The sequence below is a fragment of the Anolis sagrei genome, chromosome 1, assembly GCF_037176765.1.
Source record: "Anolis sagrei isolate rAnoSag1 chromosome 1, rAnoSag1.mat, whole genome shotgun sequence".
Taxonomy (NCBI): domain Eukaryota; kingdom Metazoa; phylum Chordata; class Lepidosauria; order Squamata; family Dactyloidae; genus Anolis; species Anolis sagrei.
In genome coordinates this window covers 236,918,300-236,939,152 of record NC_090021.1, presented here as the reverse complement: position 1 = coordinate 236,939,152, position 20,853 = coordinate 236,918,300, and the positions used below count along the sequence as shown (strand labels likewise).

At 41.3% G+C, this 20,853-nt stretch overlaps 1 protein-coding gene across 5 annotated transcripts in view; it reads right to left on the bottom strand.

The window, feature by feature from the left end:
- Positions 1–20,530, bottom strand: part of MYRF (myelin regulatory factor) — a 113,288-nt gene extending 92,758 nt beyond the window's left edge. For 3 of the 5 annotated variants that reach the window (XM_060770690.2, XM_060770717.2, XM_060770708.2), the window contains exon 1: positions 20,297–20,530. In XM_060770690.2, coding sequence (XP_060626673.2) covers positions 20,297–20,342 — 46 coding nt within the window. In that variant the 5' untranslated portion in view covers positions 20,343–20,530. Of the gene's footprint in view, positions 1–3,289; positions 3,520–20,296 lie in introns of those variants that run through there. The other 2 variants (XM_060770725.2, XM_060770697.2) reach the window with 2 other exon arrangements.
- Positions 20,531–20,853: the final 323 nt, after the last annotated feature.

Here is a 20,853-nt window from a genome sequence, read left to right as displayed (position 1 = left end):
AAGTGGCCTTGATCTCCTTTATCTACTTGGTGATCTTGTAACATTACATAATCATAACGTTTTCTCTTGTAGCAAATGAATGATAGAGGAGAGGGATGGTTTGCTCTCCAGAAGCACCTGAGGAGTTAGGCAAACTTGGTTAGATAGCGGGGTGATGCTATGTGAAATTGTAAGCAATAACAACACTAGGGTCTTGTATCTGTCTCAGAACAACCACTCCTTTTTCCCTCCTGTTCTCTGGCACCATAGTCGCTGAGTTAATCATTCCTCAGCTTCATTTAGCTCATTGGGGTTCTTATCAGAGAGAGCACAAAGTCCAAGGGCAAAGACCCAGCCAATCAACAACATCTTTGTAAGGAAGCACAGAATTACCCAGAATACTCTACCAACCACATAAGCTCACAGGTGTCCATTCAGGATGAAAAAAAAATGGGACGGGATTATTACACCAGCAGCATGATGCTGGTGTGTTTGGATATAAAATCAATAACTGCTAGTAGCATATATTCCACCTGGAATGGCAGCCATGCTCTATTTATAGATAAACTGGCATTTCAATTAAAGGAGAATATTCTTAATTCCATAACTTTTTCTTTGATGCCTTAGATATGCCATTTCAGCTAGTGTTCTATGGAAACCTACCAGGTAGGATCTATAATAAGGAGATTGTCAGTGGCAGACAAGCAACCCCAAAGCTGGTTACAATTAGTTTGCTTCTAGTTATAAGGGAGCACTGTGCACACATTGAGGACAAAATCACAGCTTCCCAACCAAAATATATTTCAGAAAAACAATCTTACATCGTTTTCACTCCATGAAGGTACACAAGGATATACAATAATGTATACCAATTCAAGCACAGAACACATCTAAAAAGTATATCTGCAAGAAAACCATGTTTATTTAACACCGTTTCACCTCTGTTTCTAATATAAGAAGTCAGAGAGGAACGTGAAAAGGGAACAAGAATAGGACTTTGCCAGTAAATAACAATTCATACTCTAATACAGAGGTCCCCAAACTAAGACCTGCAGGTTGGATGCAGCTCTCCAAGGTTATTTACCCAGCCCTCCTCCTGGACTTTACACTTGGGATCATCCTAAGTCTGAAATGAATTGAAGGCACACAACAACGACAATCCTAATTACCTTGACTATCTCATCAGCCAAAAGCAGGCCCACACTTCCCATTCAAATACTGGTAAGTTTATGTTGGTTAAAATTATTCTTCATTTTAAATGTTGTATTGTTCTTTCATATTTTTTTTTGGACTACAAATAAGAGATATGCAATGTGCATAGGAATTTGTACATTTTTTTTTCAAACTATAATCCCCTCTCTCAATAGTCTGAGGGACTGTGAACTAGCCCTCTGCTTCAAAAGTGTGAAGACCCCTGCTCTAATACCTCTGTATTGGATTAGGAGAAGGGCATCCGGAGAATCTCTCAGCTTTTTCTGCTGGGCAAGTTCTGAGACCTTAAGGCTTTGAAAGCAGGTAGAAAAGTCTCCTCAGTGTTGTCAAGGGTACCTCCAAGATGTAAAAGAGTAGGGTTCATTGAACTGTGGCTAGAAACATAATAAATTATGCAAAGGAGCATCTGTGCAAAACCACTTTGTTTGCACTGCTCAATAAGCAGTGCAAAATTTGACATTTTTGGCAATGCATATAAATTACTATGGGAAAGAATAACAGTTTAGTAGCAGAACATGTATCAATCCCTGCTATCTTCAAGTGAAGCTAGGCAAACTAATGTCTAAAATCCCAGAGAGCCACCATCAACCAGTATAGACAACAATGCACTAGATGAACAATCATGTGACTTGGTCTAAAGTAGTTTCCTATATAAGCTTGGAAAAGGGCCATAACTCCACAGAAGAGCAAATGCTTTGCCTGGTCCAATACCTGGGAAATAATTTTGTCAGAAACTATAAAAAGCTGGCATCCCACACCTAAGAAAGGGTCAACTTAGATGGATTGAGAGTTTGTTTTTTCTCAAAAGACCAGAAATGGGATGTCAGATGTGGGGGATAAACTTAGCTATGCAAGAAGTCTTTATAATAGTTCTTACACTGGTTAGCAAAAAGTAAAAACTGCAACTAAAATAATCCTGCACTACTCTCTATCGAACACACCCAATTTTCACTGAATTCTAGGGAGCTTATCCTTCATTGGGGATCAGAAGATTTTGGATGCCTTATGAGCAGATGCTTCCAAAATGCATTCTGAAGACTAACGTGACTCAAGAGTCTGACTGGAATAACTTCCCAGAAACTTCCACAACACGTAGGAGTTTCTTCTTGGCAACCACAACTTATGCAGAAAGGGTTCCTTTAATCAGGAAACCATTCAAAACTATCACCTGTGAGAAAGAGGCCAAAATGAACCCCAGCTCTGAACTATAATGAAGAAGCTGGAGGAATTATTTTGGAAATTCAGTCATGAATAAGGCTGCAGTTGTCAGGGGAGGGCAGGAGAGGATCCCAGTGGAAAGAAGAACTTACTTAAGCTCCTTCCTTTGCATGGTCAATATTTTCTTGCAAATAATTGCTCAGCAAAATATAACTCTGAGAATGATTTTCATGCATTTTCATTCCTATAAAACATTATAAGTATGGTTAAATCAGCAAAGCCTCTGGTATTGAGATTCCATTTCACCTTTCCAAAATCCAAAGGTTCCTCTATAACTCAGAACTTCCTAGAGCTGACTCTAGCTAGGGCATGTCCCAGGCCTTCCAGAATGAACTGTCCAATAGATCTTGCTGGAAGGATCTATGTCTCTTCCTTAACCCAACCATGTTCTATTATCGCACATACACAGCATTCACCAAACTCCAGGAGTCTTATTTCTCCTGCCAGCATTTACAGCTTGACTCCACAATCTACAAGCCTCCTTCCTTTCCCTCAATCCCAATTAAGTAAAATCCTTGTAAGTCAACTAGCCCTGAGACGTGGCAATGCATACAAGGAAAGGGTTTCCTGTCATTTGAATTAAAACCCTACTACATATTTGATTGGCATATCCTCCCTGTAGCCATTTCTTGAAAGGCCTCTTACTTGCAGCATCATTAAAATAGGTGACATGCAACCTTTTCTGTGTCCTCTGTGTTTTCCCCAGTCCCTGCTTTTTCAGAAGTACCCTGGAGTCTACATTACTGAATACATGCTGTTCTGTCCCTCCCTCTCTAACCAGGATCCAGAGCAAGATGTAAATGAGCAAGAAAAGAAGCACAGTCCAACAACGGGTATTGGAGGTCCACCAGGAACATGCCACGTTCCTCAATGCATTTACCTGTTCTGATCCAACGCATTCTGATGGCAGTGACACCCAAAGTATCACACTCCAGGCACGTCCTCAATATCCCACTCTACCATCCCATTATGCTGTTTCTCGGGTCTGGTCTGGATCACAGCATTGCTACCTCCAGGCTTTTCTTTTCCTTTTCGGAGAGGCAGGGAGGGGGAGTGTGGAGGTGACTGTCAGGCAGGGAGGCTGCCACCTCTCTACAGCATCTCAGTCTGATTAGGCACACACTGGGATTTGGGCTTGCAAAGGGATTACCGAGAGGGGCCAGTCATGTGTTTGTACTGTACCAGCTTCCCCAAGACCCTTCTGTCACCAGCTTCCTCCACTAAGCAAAGTACTTTGCAGAAAAGCCTCTTACGTTCCTGACACAGCACTAGCCAAAGGAGGACCTCTAAGAATCACAAAAGGTTAACTCAGAAGACCTGAACCCCAAAAAGAGAATTTGAAATATGCATTGGCATGCTTTTTGAATGCAAGTTCCTAAAATTCAGCAAAATTTTGCCACACCCCATGCAAAAGCTTCTATCATCTTGCTTTCAGGCCCTTAGGGTACCTTGGCAGCTACATCAGCCAACTGATTCTGAACCTACCTAGAAGCTCATTGTTCTTAGTAGCAAAGAAAGAGGTGAAGTGAGTAAGATGCCTGGAAGCCAGCTAAGTATGTTGTCCAGTGTGGCAACTCAAGGACAACAGACTCACCCCAGGAAACCATTACACACAAAAAATAAGCCATAAGTGCAGGTTAAAAGAGAAGACTTCTAAACTATAAGGTCAAGTGGAGAAAGGAGCTGTTGTACATCACTGAATGGAATCAGTAAAGCACCTGCCTCTGAAAGAAACATCCTATTTGAGTAAATAAAAAATGATGGGCATTGTGAATAAGACCGCAGAAGGCATTAAACCACAAAGGAACCAACACTGTCTTTAAGAGGAATAGGCTGCTTTGTGCCATTACTGGGAAGCACACCAAGCCAAGGCCCTGTAGGTATGAAAGGTCCTGGTGCCTTTGAATTATAACACTAATTACAGCATGAAGCTCCTAGTGCATTTGAATAACAAAACTAATTACAGTAGTCTTAAGCGTTATAATTGGTAATGATGGGTAACTGGCAACCTCAGTATAACTTAATTAAACTGATTCTGTTTACAAAATTGTATTTTCAGGGAAGTGTGGACCTAAGTAGAATCATAGGGTTGAAAGAGACCACAAGGACCCTCTAGTCTAGTGGTTCTCAACCTCTGGGTCCCCAGGTGTTTTGGCCTACAACTCCCAGAAATCCCAGCCAGCTTACCAGCTGTTAGGATTTCTGGGAGCTGAAGGCCAGAACATCTGGGGACCCACAGGTTGAGAGCTACTGCTCTAGTCCAACCCTCTGACACACAAGAACAAACAATCCAAGTACTCCAAACAGGTGGCCATGAAACCAGTAAGATATGGTCAAAGGCATTATAAAGCCATATAGTCTGGGTAAACAACTTTCCAGCATTGACCACTATAAAATGCCATTGTACAAGAGTAAAAATTATACATCTCTTCAGATGTTATTGGACTGCAATTCCCAGTGTTCCTCATGGCTGGCAATGCTGGCTAGGGAACTGGGACTGGTAGTTTAACAACATTTGGGGGCTGCATGGTCCTCACCTCTGTTCAGAACCCCCTGAAATAACTGAAATTGCTCCAGGATACATAACACTGGTACAGGAAACCTGGAATATAGATGGTTGGCCTAAATCCCCAATTAAGGAAATATGAGAGTATCCTCCCAGCTCTCTGTTTACCCTCATCACCTTCCCACCCAGGTACCCAATGTCATTTTTTTTTCCAAGGAAGATATAGAGAAACACCTTCCTCAATGCAGTTATAACAACTGCTACTGCTTTTTACCAATTTACTGTGGGATTGCCTCGCTTTCCCACTCAACTGCACCTGATGTCATATCCTGTCATTAGAACCCCACCCCCATAGGTACACACTGGTATCTTAGTCAATGCATGTGCCGCCTGGGAGCAAATAAGAATGATAAGAAAATGAATTCTAATCAATATATTCAGGGAAAGCCTAGACAAGTTAGAAAATATAAAGTTTGCATTAGTACATTCCCATACCAATCTACTAAAGAAAGAAACCACTGCCAGGGGACTTGTGTTTAAGTTCAACTGAGGTTCTGAACTGTGTGAAGAAGACATACCTAACACAGGATAAGGGTAAGCCGCTATTCTGGCTCTAAAATGGATCAAAGCAGGAATATGAGATTCAGGAAGGATATAGAATGGGAGGTAAAATCACAGAATCATAGAGTTAAAACAGGCACGGTTAGAGCATGAAGTTCAATCTCTTGCTCAATGCAGTACTTCCATCTAAAGCAGTGATTCTTAAACTCTAGACCTCCAATTATTTTGGACTTCAACTCCCAGAATCCTCAGCTGTTTTGGCCAATTATTTGGGATTCTAGGAGCTGAACTTTAAAACTCTAAAAAGACTAGACTTTGGGTGACATTTATCGAAAGCATCCCCAGCAAGTAGCTGTGTTCAGCCTTTTTTCCCCTTAAGATGTCCAGAAAAAAGAAGACCCTGCCACCCCCTCTTGACAACTGATTCCACTGCTGAATCACTTTTTACATCAAGACATTCTTTCTTGTGTTCAATCAAAATCTATCCTGTATTGTCGAAGGCTTTCATGGCTAGAATCACTGGATTGTTGTAGGTTTTTTCGGGCTATATGGCCATGTTCTAGAGGCATTCTCTCCTGACATTTTGCCTGCATCTATGGCAAGCATCTTCAGAGGTTGTGAGATCCTTACAACCTCTCACAGACCTCACAACTTCTTGAAGATGCTTGCCATAGATGCAGGTGAAACGTCAGGAGAGAATGCCTCTAGAACATGGCCATATAGCCCGAAAAAACCTACAACCCAAAATCTATCCTCCTATTACTCAAAACATTAAATTTGGTCCTACCCTCTGAGTCAGGAGAGAACAGGCCTGTCCCCTCCTCTTTGACACATCCCTTATGATATTTAAAGAGTACAACCATGTCATCTCTCAATCTTCTCTTCCCCAAGCTGAAGATGGCCAGCTCCTTCAACATTTCATCATATGTTTTCTTGTTTTGTTCTCAAAACATCTTATCATCCTTGTTGTCCTTCTCTGAATCTACTCCAATTTGTCTGTATCTTGTTTAAAATGTGGGAGTCATTCTCTGTTTTAATGATTCTATGATTTAATGAATTTCTATGATTCTATTCTATGATTCTAATGACAAAGAATAAAACCAGTATTCTAAATATATATTTTAATAGTCCATGCATCTAAACTATTATTTATTTATTTATTTATTTTCTTTACTTCTATACCGCCTTTCTCAGCCGAAATGGCGACTCAAGGCGGTTTACATAGTAAAGGTTAACACAACAACATCAAAAAGGCAATTAAAAACTATTGACTTCTTCAGCTTTTCGGGTATTCAAACGGGCGAGGTATACAGTGACATTTCCTAAGTGTTTCCAAATGGATGGTTCCTAGGGCTATCAAACAAAAAACATTGTGCCACTACTCTGTCTTTTTCTTCACAATGGATTTTCATGTGGTAAGAAAAAAAAAAAGGAAAAACACAGGAGGGTTACATATAATCTAGACCAGTGTTTCTCAACCTTCCTAATTCTGTGACCTCTTAACACAGTTCCTCATGCTGTGGTGACTCCCAACCATAAAATTATTTTCATTTCTACTTCATAACTGCAATTTTGCTACTGTTATGAATCTTAATGTAAATATCTGATATGCAAAATATATTTTCATTCACTGAACCAAATTTGGCACAAATACCCAATACGCCAATTGGGGGGGGGGGTCATTTTATCATTTGGGAGCTGTAGTTGCTGAGATTTATAGTTAACCTACAATCAAAAAACATTCTGAGCTCCACCAACAATGGAATTGAACCAATCTTGGCACACAGAACTCCCATGACCAACATAAAATACTGGAAGGGTTTGGTGGGCATTTACCTTGAGTTTTAGAGTTGTAGTTCACCTAGACCCAGAGAGCACTGTGGATTCAAACAATGATGGATCTGGACCAAACTTGGCATGAATACTCAATATGCCCAAATGTGAACACTGGTGGGGTTTGGGGAAAAAAGACCTTGACATTTGGGCGTTGTAGTTGCTGGGATTTATAGTTCACCTACAATCAAAGAGCACTCTGAACCCCACCAATGATAGAATAGGACCACGCTTCCCACACAGAACCCCATGACCAACAGAAAATACTGTTTTCTGATGGTCTTTGGAGACCCCTCTGACACCCCTTCACCACCCCACAGGTTGAGAAACACTGATTTAGACTTTCATAAGTGAGTTAAATAATTTCACAATAAAAGCCTCATCTGAAGGCATCCTTATTGACCTGGCTCAAAATGCAAATTCATTTGCAAAAGCCTACAAGTGATGCTGCAACTGCTAAACAAAAGCCCCTACAGCAGGAACAACAGATTATTACTATCCTCAAAATACCCACACGCCTCCAGAAACAAACTTACCCTGTGCTTAAACAAACATTAATCATCATATAACAATAAAATGCTTATGTTGTATATACTCTGAGACTTCCTGGCCTCAGTAACAAGAGGCAGCAAAAACAACCATTTCACTACAGGTCACCACCTGAGACAATCAGACTCAAGTCCTTTATCTGCTTTAACTTCCACAAAACAAATTGAGTGCCAATTCTCAATTGCTGTGCATTACAAATTTTTCATGAAAGGAGGCGGTTTCGTCTCCACCTTTTCAAATGAGGGAGAGACATGGTTCCTTTGTATTTAATCTATTTAATTCTTGGCTTCAGTGGTGCACTGAAACCTTATTAAGTTTTACCAACATTAGAGTGTCTTATTCACCTCTCTGCATTTCTTGCCTCCGCTCTGTGCTTTTAATTGTCTCCACCATCACCCCCTCTCAGCCTTATTAAAGTTCTCCAGCAGCTGCCAAGCCACCCGTCCAAGTCCATCCTTCCCCCCTACACATCTGTTCTTCCTTTTAAGCTATTCTGCCCATCTTTCCCAATATGCATTCTTTAACAACCTCTTATCTCATAAATTAGCCGAAAAAGCAAACGGGATCCCGAATAGCTAAGCTCTGTTGTAACTGTTTCCCTTACGTGAGTGTTAGGCAGAAAGGAAGGTAAGGTTTCCAGAGAATGCCAGCCAAGGGTCATGCCCCTCCCCCTGCCCAATACTCCCCACCTCCTCTTTGATATAAAATACAAATGCTCTATGTAAACACTCCCCGAACACCATGGACAGACCAAAATTAACTGCTTGACTTTCCCTGTGAAAGCCTTAAACACACTACTCTTTACCACTCCAAACATTCCTCTTCTTCGGGATTGTTTCTTGTCAAAAGCTAGGCAACTGGCCAGCGAGTACTCCCCAAAGTTGAGCTAATCTGGAACAGGGTTACGATGCCATGGTCAATACAATATTTTCACTTCTCCTGTCAATATAAGCACCATCATTCTGTAGAAAACAAAATACCCCCTAGTTCTCAGAAATAGATTGTCTGTCACTATTTCAGTTTTCCTTGAAAACAAAAAAGCACAGGACAACTACTCCACATAAGGGGCAGTGGTATCAATATGTCTACTTCTCCTCCTTCCTCACTTGCATTTTTATCACAGAACTATGCTACTCATGTGTAAAACAAGAAGCCGTTTTCCATACCAATGAATGATCTGGAGCAGTGTTTCCAAAACCGGTGATATTTCCCCCTGGGCATTGCTGGAATTTTTTTTCCATGTAAGGAGCAACTTGAAAAAACTACAAGTTGCTTCTGGTGTGAGAGAATTGGCCATGTACAAGGACGTTGCCCAGGGAACGCCTGGATGTTTGATGTTTTACCATCCTTGTGGAAGGCTACTCTCATGTTCTTGCATGGGGAGCTGACGCTGACAGAGGGAGCTCATCCGTACTCTCCCCGGATTTGAACCATTGACCTGTCGGTCTTCAGTCCTGCTGGCACAAGGGTTTAACCCACTGCACCACCGGGGACTGGAATGATCCAGGTAATAACCTTCAGGTGTCGCACTTAAAGAGATCACAAGAATTGCACATGACTCTCAAGCACCACTTTGCCTACCCATGCTTTAATGAGGGTACAGAAGAGGCAATTTTAGTCGGTGATATTTCTTTTTTTGCCCCTGCATCACCATACATCTAATAAAACTCCTTCTTTGAAGTTATTAAAAGATACATAGAAAGCCCATATTCCTTTAAATCTGTCATCTTAAAGAAGGATGAGAAGGGACACAAATTGTTATGCTTTTTTAATGGGTCTCATGTTGCAAAAGATTCTGATACCCAAAAAGGCTGCGTACAAAGGAAAGAACTAGAGAGCACATAGCCTACTACATCCAAAAGTGAGCCATCTCCACTGCAAACTAATAAAAACTAAGCATTTATATTTATAATCCAGAATTCTCATGAAAATATTTAATGATGTGCTTGATAAACAAGATGTTGTTTTTCTTAATATTTTTCCACACAGCATACAGAGCAGAAACATGGAGCCTATGTCTTCAAGGAATACATGGGCATTTCACTTTTTATGTGTGTCAGGAGCATCTTGAGAAACTATGAGTCGCTTCTGGTGTGAGAGAATTAGCCATCTGCAAGGACGTTGCTCAGGGGGTGCCCGGATGTTTGATGTTTTACCATCCTTGTGGGAGGCTTCTCTCATGTCCTTGCATGGGGAGCTGGAGCTGACAGAGGGAGCTCAAACCACTCTCCCCAGATTTGAACCATTGACCTGTCGCTCAGCAGTCCTACCAGTACAAGGGTTTAAACCATTATTTCAGTACAACTGACATGAGAAAATTACTGTAATTAAGAAACACTTAATAAATATTAGTTAAACCGTCATAAACAGGATATTAATAATAACAGCTAAACAACAGAGAGGAAAAAACCAGGCACAGATTAACACCTCCCAGCAACAGATTTTCCCAGACTCAGGCAGGCCTTCAAATGCTAATGAAGGTGATCAGCTAAACATTCACACCTAACTGCAGCAGGGAAGAGCTCCTTGCCCCACCCCAGCCATTCCACAGATATATAAACCCATTGTCCTAATTCCAACAGACCTCACTACCTCTGAGGATGCTTGCCATAGATGCAGGCGACACGTCAGGAGAAATGCCTCTAGAACATGGCTCTATAGCCCGAAAAAACCCACAAGAACCTAGGATATTAATAGCCATTCCAGTTTAAAACAACCAATGTTCTAATGAATATATACAAAGACGGAGGGAGAGAGGGAGAGAGAGAGAGCATGCAGTTGCCCTATAAAACTCTCTGTCACCAGAAGTATCAATGTCCAATTCTATTCAGAAAAGGGCTGACAATTTGCATAGATTGGTTCCATTAACAAGGCAGCTGTTGTACTGTAAAGAATTTCCCAAAGCCAATAATTACAACCCAAGGACCTCTTTGTATACTATCCCTTCACCCTAACTAGAACTTGGAAAAGTTCAAGGAATCAGTAAAGGATCAGAGAGGGCTAATAAAGTGACAATCAGTTCTGAAAAACAGAGATCCTGTAGGTGAATAGTCAGCCTGAAAATGATAGTAGGCCTCCAATGAACTGGGATTACTCCCCCATAAGGATCACATCTCGTAGACTAAAGAAGGGCCTTGCAATCTTGGTGGCACAAAACTGAAGCTGGTGGGCCATTTAATATCGTAAATATTACTTGTTTCTTAACAACTGTGTTTATTTGCCAACTTGCCTAGTTTCCAACAGACCTCACAACTTCTGAGAATACCTGCCATAGATGTGGGCGAAACGTCAAGAGAGAATGGTTCTAGAACATGGCCATACAGCCTGGAAAACTCACAACAACCCAACTATATTTATTGTATACTGCAAATCACTTAAGATATTTCATTCCATCAATTGGTATACAAATATTATATATAAATACTTACCTACCTCTCCCATACAGAAATAGATTGCAGACAATTATTTATACTCTGCTAATATTTCTGTTAAGATTACTGCAGAGATGGGCACCTGTGGCCACCAAATACAGATGAACTGCAACACTCATTGGCCTCTGGCAAAGGATAATGGACTCTGCTATCCAACAACATCTAGAGGGCCATAAGTTGCCTGCTGACAGATTACTGAAATACACTTTACATGGCATTACCCTGAAAAAGTGATGGTCAGCATTCAGTCCACCAGTTGTTTTGGATTTCAAATCCCAGGAATCTCAGATAGAATAGTCAATGGTGAGATTCCTGGAATTGAAATCCAAAATTATTGGGAGTCATTGCCATAGCATGCAGTTCAGAAATGACAGGCAGTACAATGAACAAGCAAAGTGGTATAGAGGATCACAGTCTTATCCCTGGACTCAATATCCATTATTTAATTTACCTGCCCTTCCATAGTGTTTGTGGAGCTCTCTAGTTGCCCCACTGCAATTCTATTGTCTGTATCCAGCCCAAGTATGGTCAAAATATAGGGGTTTTCCAATGCTTTGAGCTACAACCTCCTTGAACCTAATGCAGCATTGTCAGAGAAATAATCCAAATCATGGAGTGCACCAAAAATTCCTTATTGCTGCTCTAAATCTTGGAGACAGACTACTTGCCAATGAAGCTCCTCCCCAGGCTCTGCTCTGTGGACTACAAAAGTGAGACCGGGACTCAGAAGTTGAATTATGCCAACTATGGAATATACTTCCTATACATGTTCACCTGGAACCAATACAACTGTGTTTCTGGAGCCAAGCAATGACCTTTATATTTTTCCAAACTTCTTAGTTACCATATTTTTAAGTCCTGTTTTTTAACTGGCCTTATTACACTATATAATGTTTATGCTGCTTTCCATGGTTCAAATCCCTGCTCAACCATGGAAACCTACTGGTTGACCTCAGACAAGTCATACGTTCTCAGCCTCAGAGGAAGTTAAGAACAATGTCCCTCTGAAGAAATCTTGTCAGGAAACCCTGTGATAGGCTTGCCTTGAAGTCATTATATGTCAGAAATGACACACAATAACAATTGAATCTTATATCCTGCTTTGGAGCAGGGGAAACTTAAATAATTATCAGCCAAGGTGAGTAAGAAGAGCCTCCATATTCAGAGACAGTATATACCACTGAATACCAGTCACTAGAGCACTCCCAGAGTGCTGATTAATTTCAAAATTCTGATCCTCATATATGGGTCATGATACTAAAAGTATAAAGAGGTCAGAAAAGACAGAGCTACCTCTGGACTATTTGCTGGTAGTTTTGTCACTCCAAATCATAAAGTTGGAAGGCATACAGAGGTCATTTACTCCACTACCTGCTCAATACAGGAATAATCATGTTGGCTGAAGCTCTTGAATCTCTACAAATGCCTATCCATCTTCTGCATGAAAACTTACAGCAATGGAAAGCCAACTTTCTCCTCCTGTGGAGGAAGAAGGGAAATCTAGCCATGTGTTGCGTATGTTTGTGCAAATAACCGCGATGTATTTGTTTATGTTTGTTTGCTTTGCTTGTTAAGGTAAAGTGATACATCTTGTTCATTTGAAGGATCAAATTTAAACCAACTTGGCTGTTTTAGATATCAGAGAGGTGATCATTAACTCGAATGCTCATTCCTTATCTTGATCACAAGGCGCACATTAGAATCCACTCCATATTCCCCAAGATTACCATATCCACAATGAATTCTACTTAGTAACATGCTTTGCTGTGGATGAGTCTTTTCACAACCACAAATCTCAGTGGCGGCTCCCAGCTTGAGGAACTCTAGATTACCCTCCTTGGCTCGTCTTCCTTATTTAAAGCCTTTTTAAAATTGAGACAGGCTTTGAGTTTTTAACTGGTTGCTCCAGAGGAGTCTTTTAATGACATGGCAGTAGTCTACTTTATCATCATCATAAAAAAAATCATCATCACAGTAGAATCATAGAATATTAGAGTTGAAAGAGACCACATGGGCCAGTCAAATTGTATATTGTTTTGATGATATATAATTCTATTTTATGTGCTTTAATAGCCACCCTGAGTTCCTTCAGGGAGATGATGGCAGGGTACAAATAACATTTATTATTATTATTATTTTACTGACACAAAAGCACAGTATGTCACAGCAGATATATATGCTGGATTTTGTATCACAAAATCACAAATCAAACACTTCCCAAGTGTCTAGGACTGTGTGATGTACAGACTATTATTATTATTATTATTATTATTATTATTATTATTATTATTATTATTAGAAACACAACAAGATGAGTCCACAAATCACTCTGCTGGCTGTTGTATTGGATCACATGTCAGAAACTTCCCAAGTGTCTAGGACTGTATGATGTATTGGTGAATAAAGATCCCAGTCAGGCGGCCTTCTGCAACTGGCAGATGGTAATTTTGTCAGCGCCAATTGCGTTTAAGTGTAGGCCAAGGTCTTTAGGCACTGCACCCAGTGTGCTGATTACCACTGGGACCACCTTTACTGGCTTGTTCCAGAGTCTTTGCAGTCACCTGTAGTCATCAATGATCCATACTTTTTTTTTAAACACGATCGTGAGGTCAGGAGTATTGTGCTCCAAAACTGTCTGTCTGAATCCGGAAGTCCCAGAGGAGTTTGACGTGCTAATTTTCTGTAACTTTTCCAGTCTTGTGGTCCCACCAGTTCTTTGTTGCAGGCAGATGGTATTTGTAGTACAAGTTCCAATGAATTATTATTATTATTATTATTATTACCTAGTCCAACTCCCTGCCATGCAGGAAAAACACATTCAAAGCACCCCTGACAGATGGACATCCAGTCTGTTTAAAAGCTTCCAAGAAACAACAACAACATCAAAACTTTATTTATATACTGCTCTATCTCCCCAAGGGTACTCCAAATAACATAATCAAGAGAGTTCCAGTGCTGAACAGCTCTCACAGTTAGGAAGTTCTTCCTAATGTTCAGGTCGGATCTCCTTTCCTGTATGTTTAAAGTTTCATTATGTTTTCAATTTCTAAAAACTGAGATATATATTTTCCCTCTTTCACAGGGTTCTGTGCTCCTAATACCTATAATAGTGGTATTAGGAAAGTGCAACAAAGGACAGAGATTTGCTCGTAAAGTTTCTGGGATTGTCCAGGACAAAGCTAGGCATCTGAATGAGCTGGAATAGTAGATACCGGGTGTGGAAAACTTCTACTCTATATCAGTTTTAAATATTTCTTTAGTGAACTGGAGTTGGGTAACCAAGAAGCAGATGGATTTTAAACTGATGCCCTGTATTAGTCATTTTCTCTAATGTGGGTGCAAACATAAGTGAATGTCAACCAGAATTATTTCAAAAGAAAGTTGCATATTAGAGATGAATTGCCATTAATGCAGATTCTTCTTGAAAACTGAACCAAGCTGTTTTCAAAAGTTATACAAAAAGAGTTCCCATATCTGAAATATTTCAATTGTGAATGTTGTGTTAGAGGATCTATTTCTAAAACAAGCATTCATTCTAGCCAATGTAAGCTTTTACAGAATAAATGTGAGAAATAGAAGATCCCATTTAAGCATGAGAACTGCTTCTATAAAGCTTTTACATTAAGTTACACAGCATACTAGAGATCCTGACTCCAGATGCCATAGGGGCCAAAGTGACCTAGAGCTACTGGAAATTCAGCATCTTTTAAAGACAGACACAATATTTATCCCAACAAAGTCAGAGATTCTTTAGGGAAACTAGTCACCGGGACACCTTGCGAATAGAGATTAGTGCATTAAAGATACAAATATATGAAAATGAGCAGATTCTTCATTTCAGTAGCTCTCCACACAATGTTTCTTTCTCTTTTTCAGCTAAACATTTTCTTCTCACTGGCAACATATAGTAACGTAGTTATGGATCAAATGAACAATAATAATATAATTCATTAGAAACAAGTCGCAGTTCTCCAAGCCTTTGTGGAATTCACATACTTAGAAAAGAAAATTATATAATTAAGTGACTTGCAAAGGCTAAAAATGTCCTACTTGTCATAATCTCCATCATCGGCACAATTAAAACAGAAACACAGTATTTCAATTTGGCAATATACGGATTAGTAGCATTTGGCAGAACTCAAAACTATTTCCTTAGAAGGTAGAATTTGGGAAATATAACCTACAGTCACCGCACGTAGGTCATGGGAACAAAACCAAATCCTAGAGCAGTGGTTCTCAACCTGTCCCCAGGTGTTTTGGCCTACAATTCCCAGAAATCCCAGGCAGTTTACCAGCTGTGAGGATTTCTGGGAGTTGAAGGCCAAAACATCTGGCCTGTATCAACTTGCTCAGGAGTAAACTCTACAGAATGCAGTTGAATAATATTTATATGGATCTACCTTTAAAGAGTAAGGTTTAAGCCGGCTTGCTGACATCTGATTAAATTATTTTTTAAAACAAAATTCAGACAAGAAACACTACCTGCTAAGGTTTTGTATCAATTCACTGCTTTGGCCTTTTAAAGGTAACCAACATTTGCCAAATGTCTCTGTTACACAGGTTTTAAAGAAACACAACCACCCTTCAAAATCAGGCACAATAACTCCAAGAATAAAAACACACACAAAGATCATTTGGAAGATCTGATACCACAGGCTGAAGAGATGGGGACTTTGTGAATGAACTGTGAATCAGTCAAAAAGGAGCTGTGTGGACCAAAAACAACCCCTCAAATTCGGATTATGGATCAGTCTGAACACTCTTCAGCCTTTATATATTGACATTTCAAGAACTAAAGAGGTCTCACAACAGACTAACATAAAAAGTAAAATGAGTTTTACTCAGTTTAAACTACTGATTGATCAGGTTTTTCTTTCCTAGGCTTGAGTTTTCCCAAACGATGTAAGTGTACCTTGAAGGAGAATGCAAAAAGGAGTGCTGCCTGCGCACATATTCTCCATGAAAGTGAAACTAGGACAATCAATCCAAGGAGACTGGGGTAGCGCTATGTGATATGAACTTCCTTAACTTATACTCTTCACCGCTTCATAGTATTTGACAGCTATACATGCAACAGGTCACCTGCAAAAGGGTGGAATGTGATTGAGGTACACAAGATGGATTTTGAAGTGTCCACAGATTATTCTTTTCCTGTGCCAGCATTTACATTACAGTCCATCTGTACTATACCACAAAGCTGACATTGCCATGTTGGCTGGTAGATTCGGCAGGCTGGAGACTAAAAAAGTAACTTTTTTCCAGGCTTTGAACACTAGGCATGGAAATGTAAAAGCAGAGTGAAAAGTGATACCAGATGCCAGATTTGGTTAATGCATAGAGAAGATTCTACTGCGATTCAGCCTGTCAACAACAGAAAACTAAATAATGTGTGCCTGAAGAATAAGATAACTCTGATTGATTTTTCCTTTTCTGCAATAGGGTCAGCTGTTAAAAACACCTAGATCTGAAATGTTGGGTTTCAGCACACTTAAACATGTCACAGGAGGAGAACCTTTCTCAGCAAAATAACAGTACAATCCTTGGCATGTCTGTTTGAAATGCCATTGGATAAATGTCGGCTTACTCCTTCAGGATTGCAAGATAAGGCAATTTCATGCAGCCATAAATTTTGAAAAATAATGGCAGAAGGAGATGTTAGAGCAAGATAATCAAGGACCAGAGAAATATAGAGAAGGACTGAGAAAAGTAAGATACACAAAGTTAGAGAAAAAAGGCAAAGATCTCATTGTGGGGGAGAGATTCACAAAGGCAAGACGAGTCCGTCGAGGACTTAAGATGGGCATGGGCAAACTTAGCCCCTCCAGGTGTTTTGGACTTCAACTCCCACAATTCCTAACAGCCTACTGCCCATGCCTGACTTCAGAGCTTATCAAGAGTTCAAATTCTTACTATCTTGGAGTGAAAAGTAGTGAATAAACAATTGAAACATCTGCACGGACAGAGGTGGTGTTGGTAGTAAATGAGAACACCACTTCAACAAATTAGAAGTTGCCTGCAGCTTCATTAAAATAAATGGTGAATGTTATTAAAATATTAAACATTAAAATAAAATATAAAATTCAAACACAGACCCCTCAGATAATGTGCCACTTAACCATCCTTAATACACAATCCACTTTTTTCTGTCTATTTTAAAAGGGGGAAAACAAGAGTCTTGTGGTACCTTAAAGACTAACAAATGTATTCTGGCATTAGGCATGAATTCTAAAACATCTGTGCCATTATAAATGTGAGTTTATATGGTGTCACAGGACGTTGTTATGATTTTAAGTGTACACATATAAATATGAATAATACAAACATGTCTGATACATGTACTTCTATGAGAACACTACCTACTTCATCACACTAGAGAATGAATCCAATTCAAATCTAGTTTCTGTCTTCTGCAGAATTCTGGGTTTGTAGTTTAGTGAGGCTGTTAAAAGCTCCTTCCTAAACTACAAACCCCAGAATTCTGCAGGAGGCAAAAACCGGATTTAAAGTGGATTCATTCTCTAGTGTGATGAGGTCCTAAGAGAATCTAAACAGACTGCGGCTTCCTGCTAAATGTGTGGTCTCTGGCAAAGACAGATTCACTATAATAAAATCCACAGCACAGTTCCTGAAGGAGACAAAAAAATCTGAAGTTTTCTGTGTACTATGGCTGTAATTTTGAGAGACCTATAACATAAAAGATAACGCTGTGTAGCACTATTTTTGTTCCTGGGTTATAAATGTCATTTCCTATTTGGTTCTATCATTAAAATATGAAAAAAGTTAATTATACTGCAAAACCTTTGTTTTTTGTGGGATATCCTGCAGCAAGTTTTGCTATAGTTTTTAGTGAATATCTGACAGAGTCTCAAGCAATTCAACATACTTTGTGGCAGCCACAAAAATGAAGTTTCTGGAGTATAACAACTACTTTCAAAGTAAGTACCACACAATTAAACAAGAAATAACACTCTGAAACCAAGAAAATATCATAGTTCAAATTGTGTTATATAATGTATCTCAAAATATGATGGCATCATGGTTACACAGTTAAGAAGAACCGTGCGCACACTAAGAAAATACTTTCTGCCATTAATAAATTGTAAATTAATTCCTACATTTCTCTAGACTCATTGTGCTGTACAAATTGTACAGTGTTGCGTATTATGCAGAACTTGGTATTCATGGGAACATCTTGCCAAAGGAGTGACTTTGAGATGAGTTCAAACCAAGATAACTCCTCAACTAGAACTATATGGCACAAGACATGGTAGTGAGTGCCTTACTTTATATGGCAGGGAAGCGTATTTTTTACATACTGCTCCTCAGTCAAAATTAGTTCCACAAACAGAATGCAGAATACAGGGAGATGGCTGAAGCACAACGCAGGAAGATACAGAGCTCAGAAAGGAACAGGAGGTGCAATGGGTTAAACCCTTGTGCCGGCAGAACTGCTGACCAACAGGTCTGCGGTTCAAATCCAGAGACAACGGGTTGAGCTCCCTCTGTCAGTTCCAGCTTCCCATGCGGGGACATGAGAGAAGCCTCCCACAAGGATGGTAAAACATCAAAACATTCAGGGGTCCCCAGGGCAACGTCCTTGCAGATGGCCAATTCTCTCACACCAGAAGTGACTTGCAGTTTCTCAAGTCACTCCTGACACACAAAAAAGCAGAAAAGAACAAGGCCTTGAACTAGGAAGACAGTAGATGCCCCACTGAATTGGAAGTGGAAAGCCTCAATGACAGAAGCCCTGGCCCTTGAGTGCTCCAGCTCGAGGTCAGCTGGGACCAGTAGTGCTGTAGAATTTGAAGAGGCACGAATGAAGAGCGAAACGTGCCAAGAGGAAGGTGTGTCAAGCCAACCCTGGCCTTCCACCTGGAAAGCAATGCCCTCACTAGGGAGAAGATGCAGATCAAGGATAGGGCTCCACAGTCACTGATCTTGGAAGACTATCCAACTCGGACAATGAGGTATCGCCTAAGTAAGTAAGTAAGGAAAGCCTCTTTGACTGAAAAACAGGGGGGGGGGGAAACTACACAACATAAATATATTAGGCATGTTTGGGGTTGGAGTTTATCATATGCTTAATTTGGCAGGGGTTGGTCTGTGTTTCCAAGTGAGTGTGTGGACTTATACAGTCACTTTCAGTTTTGACATCTACCACACATTTGTTAGGGTTTGTGTTTGAGAGAGGGACACAACCAAAACACATACAATGCCTGTTCGGTTCTGGAGTTTATCACACTTTCGATTTGCCTGGGATTGGTACGCTGCATGAGCGACAGGACACAACCACCTAGCAGGAGTTTATAATATGTTGGATTCCGCAGGCAATGGTGTGGCTGTGTATGTCGATGGAAATGAAGCAGTGATGCTTCTCCACTTGCTCAACCCACTTGCTGTGTTCCCTGAGGGCTTTCAAACCATATACACAAACTAGGTTTACATCCAGACCAGGCTTGGGCAAACTTGGGCCCTCCAGGTGTTTTGGATTCCAGCTCCCACCATTCCTAACAGCCTCCTTAAGCGACTGAAGGGGGAAAAGAAGGGGCCCGAGACTGTTAGGAATGGTGGGAGCTGGAATCCAAAACACCTGGAGGGCCCAAGTTTGCCCAGGTCTGTTCAATAGGATTTCACTGTATGCCCCAAATGGGGCCCAGAAGGCTCCTCGCCAAGAAACCAAACACAAACAACCCAACTTGTGCGCTTCAAAAGACAGGCACGACGGGATTAGTTTCTCTGTCTCTCTCTCTCTCATTCTCACTCTCTTCCAGATGTATCCGTTTCTGCCTTGACTTATTCATGTCATTTCATGGACTTGGTGGATGGATATAGGCCGGCTTTCTTCCTCCCCGAGGTGAGGGACCGCTTTGGTCAAGGCTTCCAAAGGCAAGCTCTCCTTCCCGGCTTCCCTTCCAGGGCAGAGCGGCCGACTTCGCCTCTCCTCCTTCGGAAGGGCTGGCCAAGCGGGGCACCCCCGCCTCCCCTCCCCGCGCCGGTGCCTCACCTTCGAAGAAGCGCTGCAACGCCTCCGTCTCGTCCACCACCTCCATGGCCGGGCCATGCACCGGGCGGAAGGGGGGCTAGGCGCCGAGCCCGACGCCGGCTGGCATCCCGCGTCCTCCCCCTCCTCCTCCTCCGGCGCCTGGGCTCTGCAGAGCCCCGCAAGGATCCCCTCCAGCCTCTCCTGCCTGCCGGCGCGCGATGCCTCGCTCCGCTCGCCTCGGCTCTCAACCCGCGCGGCTCCCCGGGCCTCCTCCGAGGGCGCCCCCGCCCCGCCCCCTCCGCGCCGCCCTCAGGCCCCGCCCTCTGCTGGCCGGAAGAGGTACTGCAAGGAGCGGGGCAAGGTGATGCTGGGATGATGATGATGATGATGAATCATAGAATCATAGAATCGTAGAATCGTAGAATCAAAGAGTTGGAAGAGACCTCATGGGCCTTCCAGTTCAACCCCCTGCCAAGAAGCAGGAATATTGCATTCAAATCACTCCTGATAGATGGCCATCCAGCCTCTGCTTAAAAGCTTCCAAAGAAGGAGCCTCCACCACACTCCGGGGCAGAGAG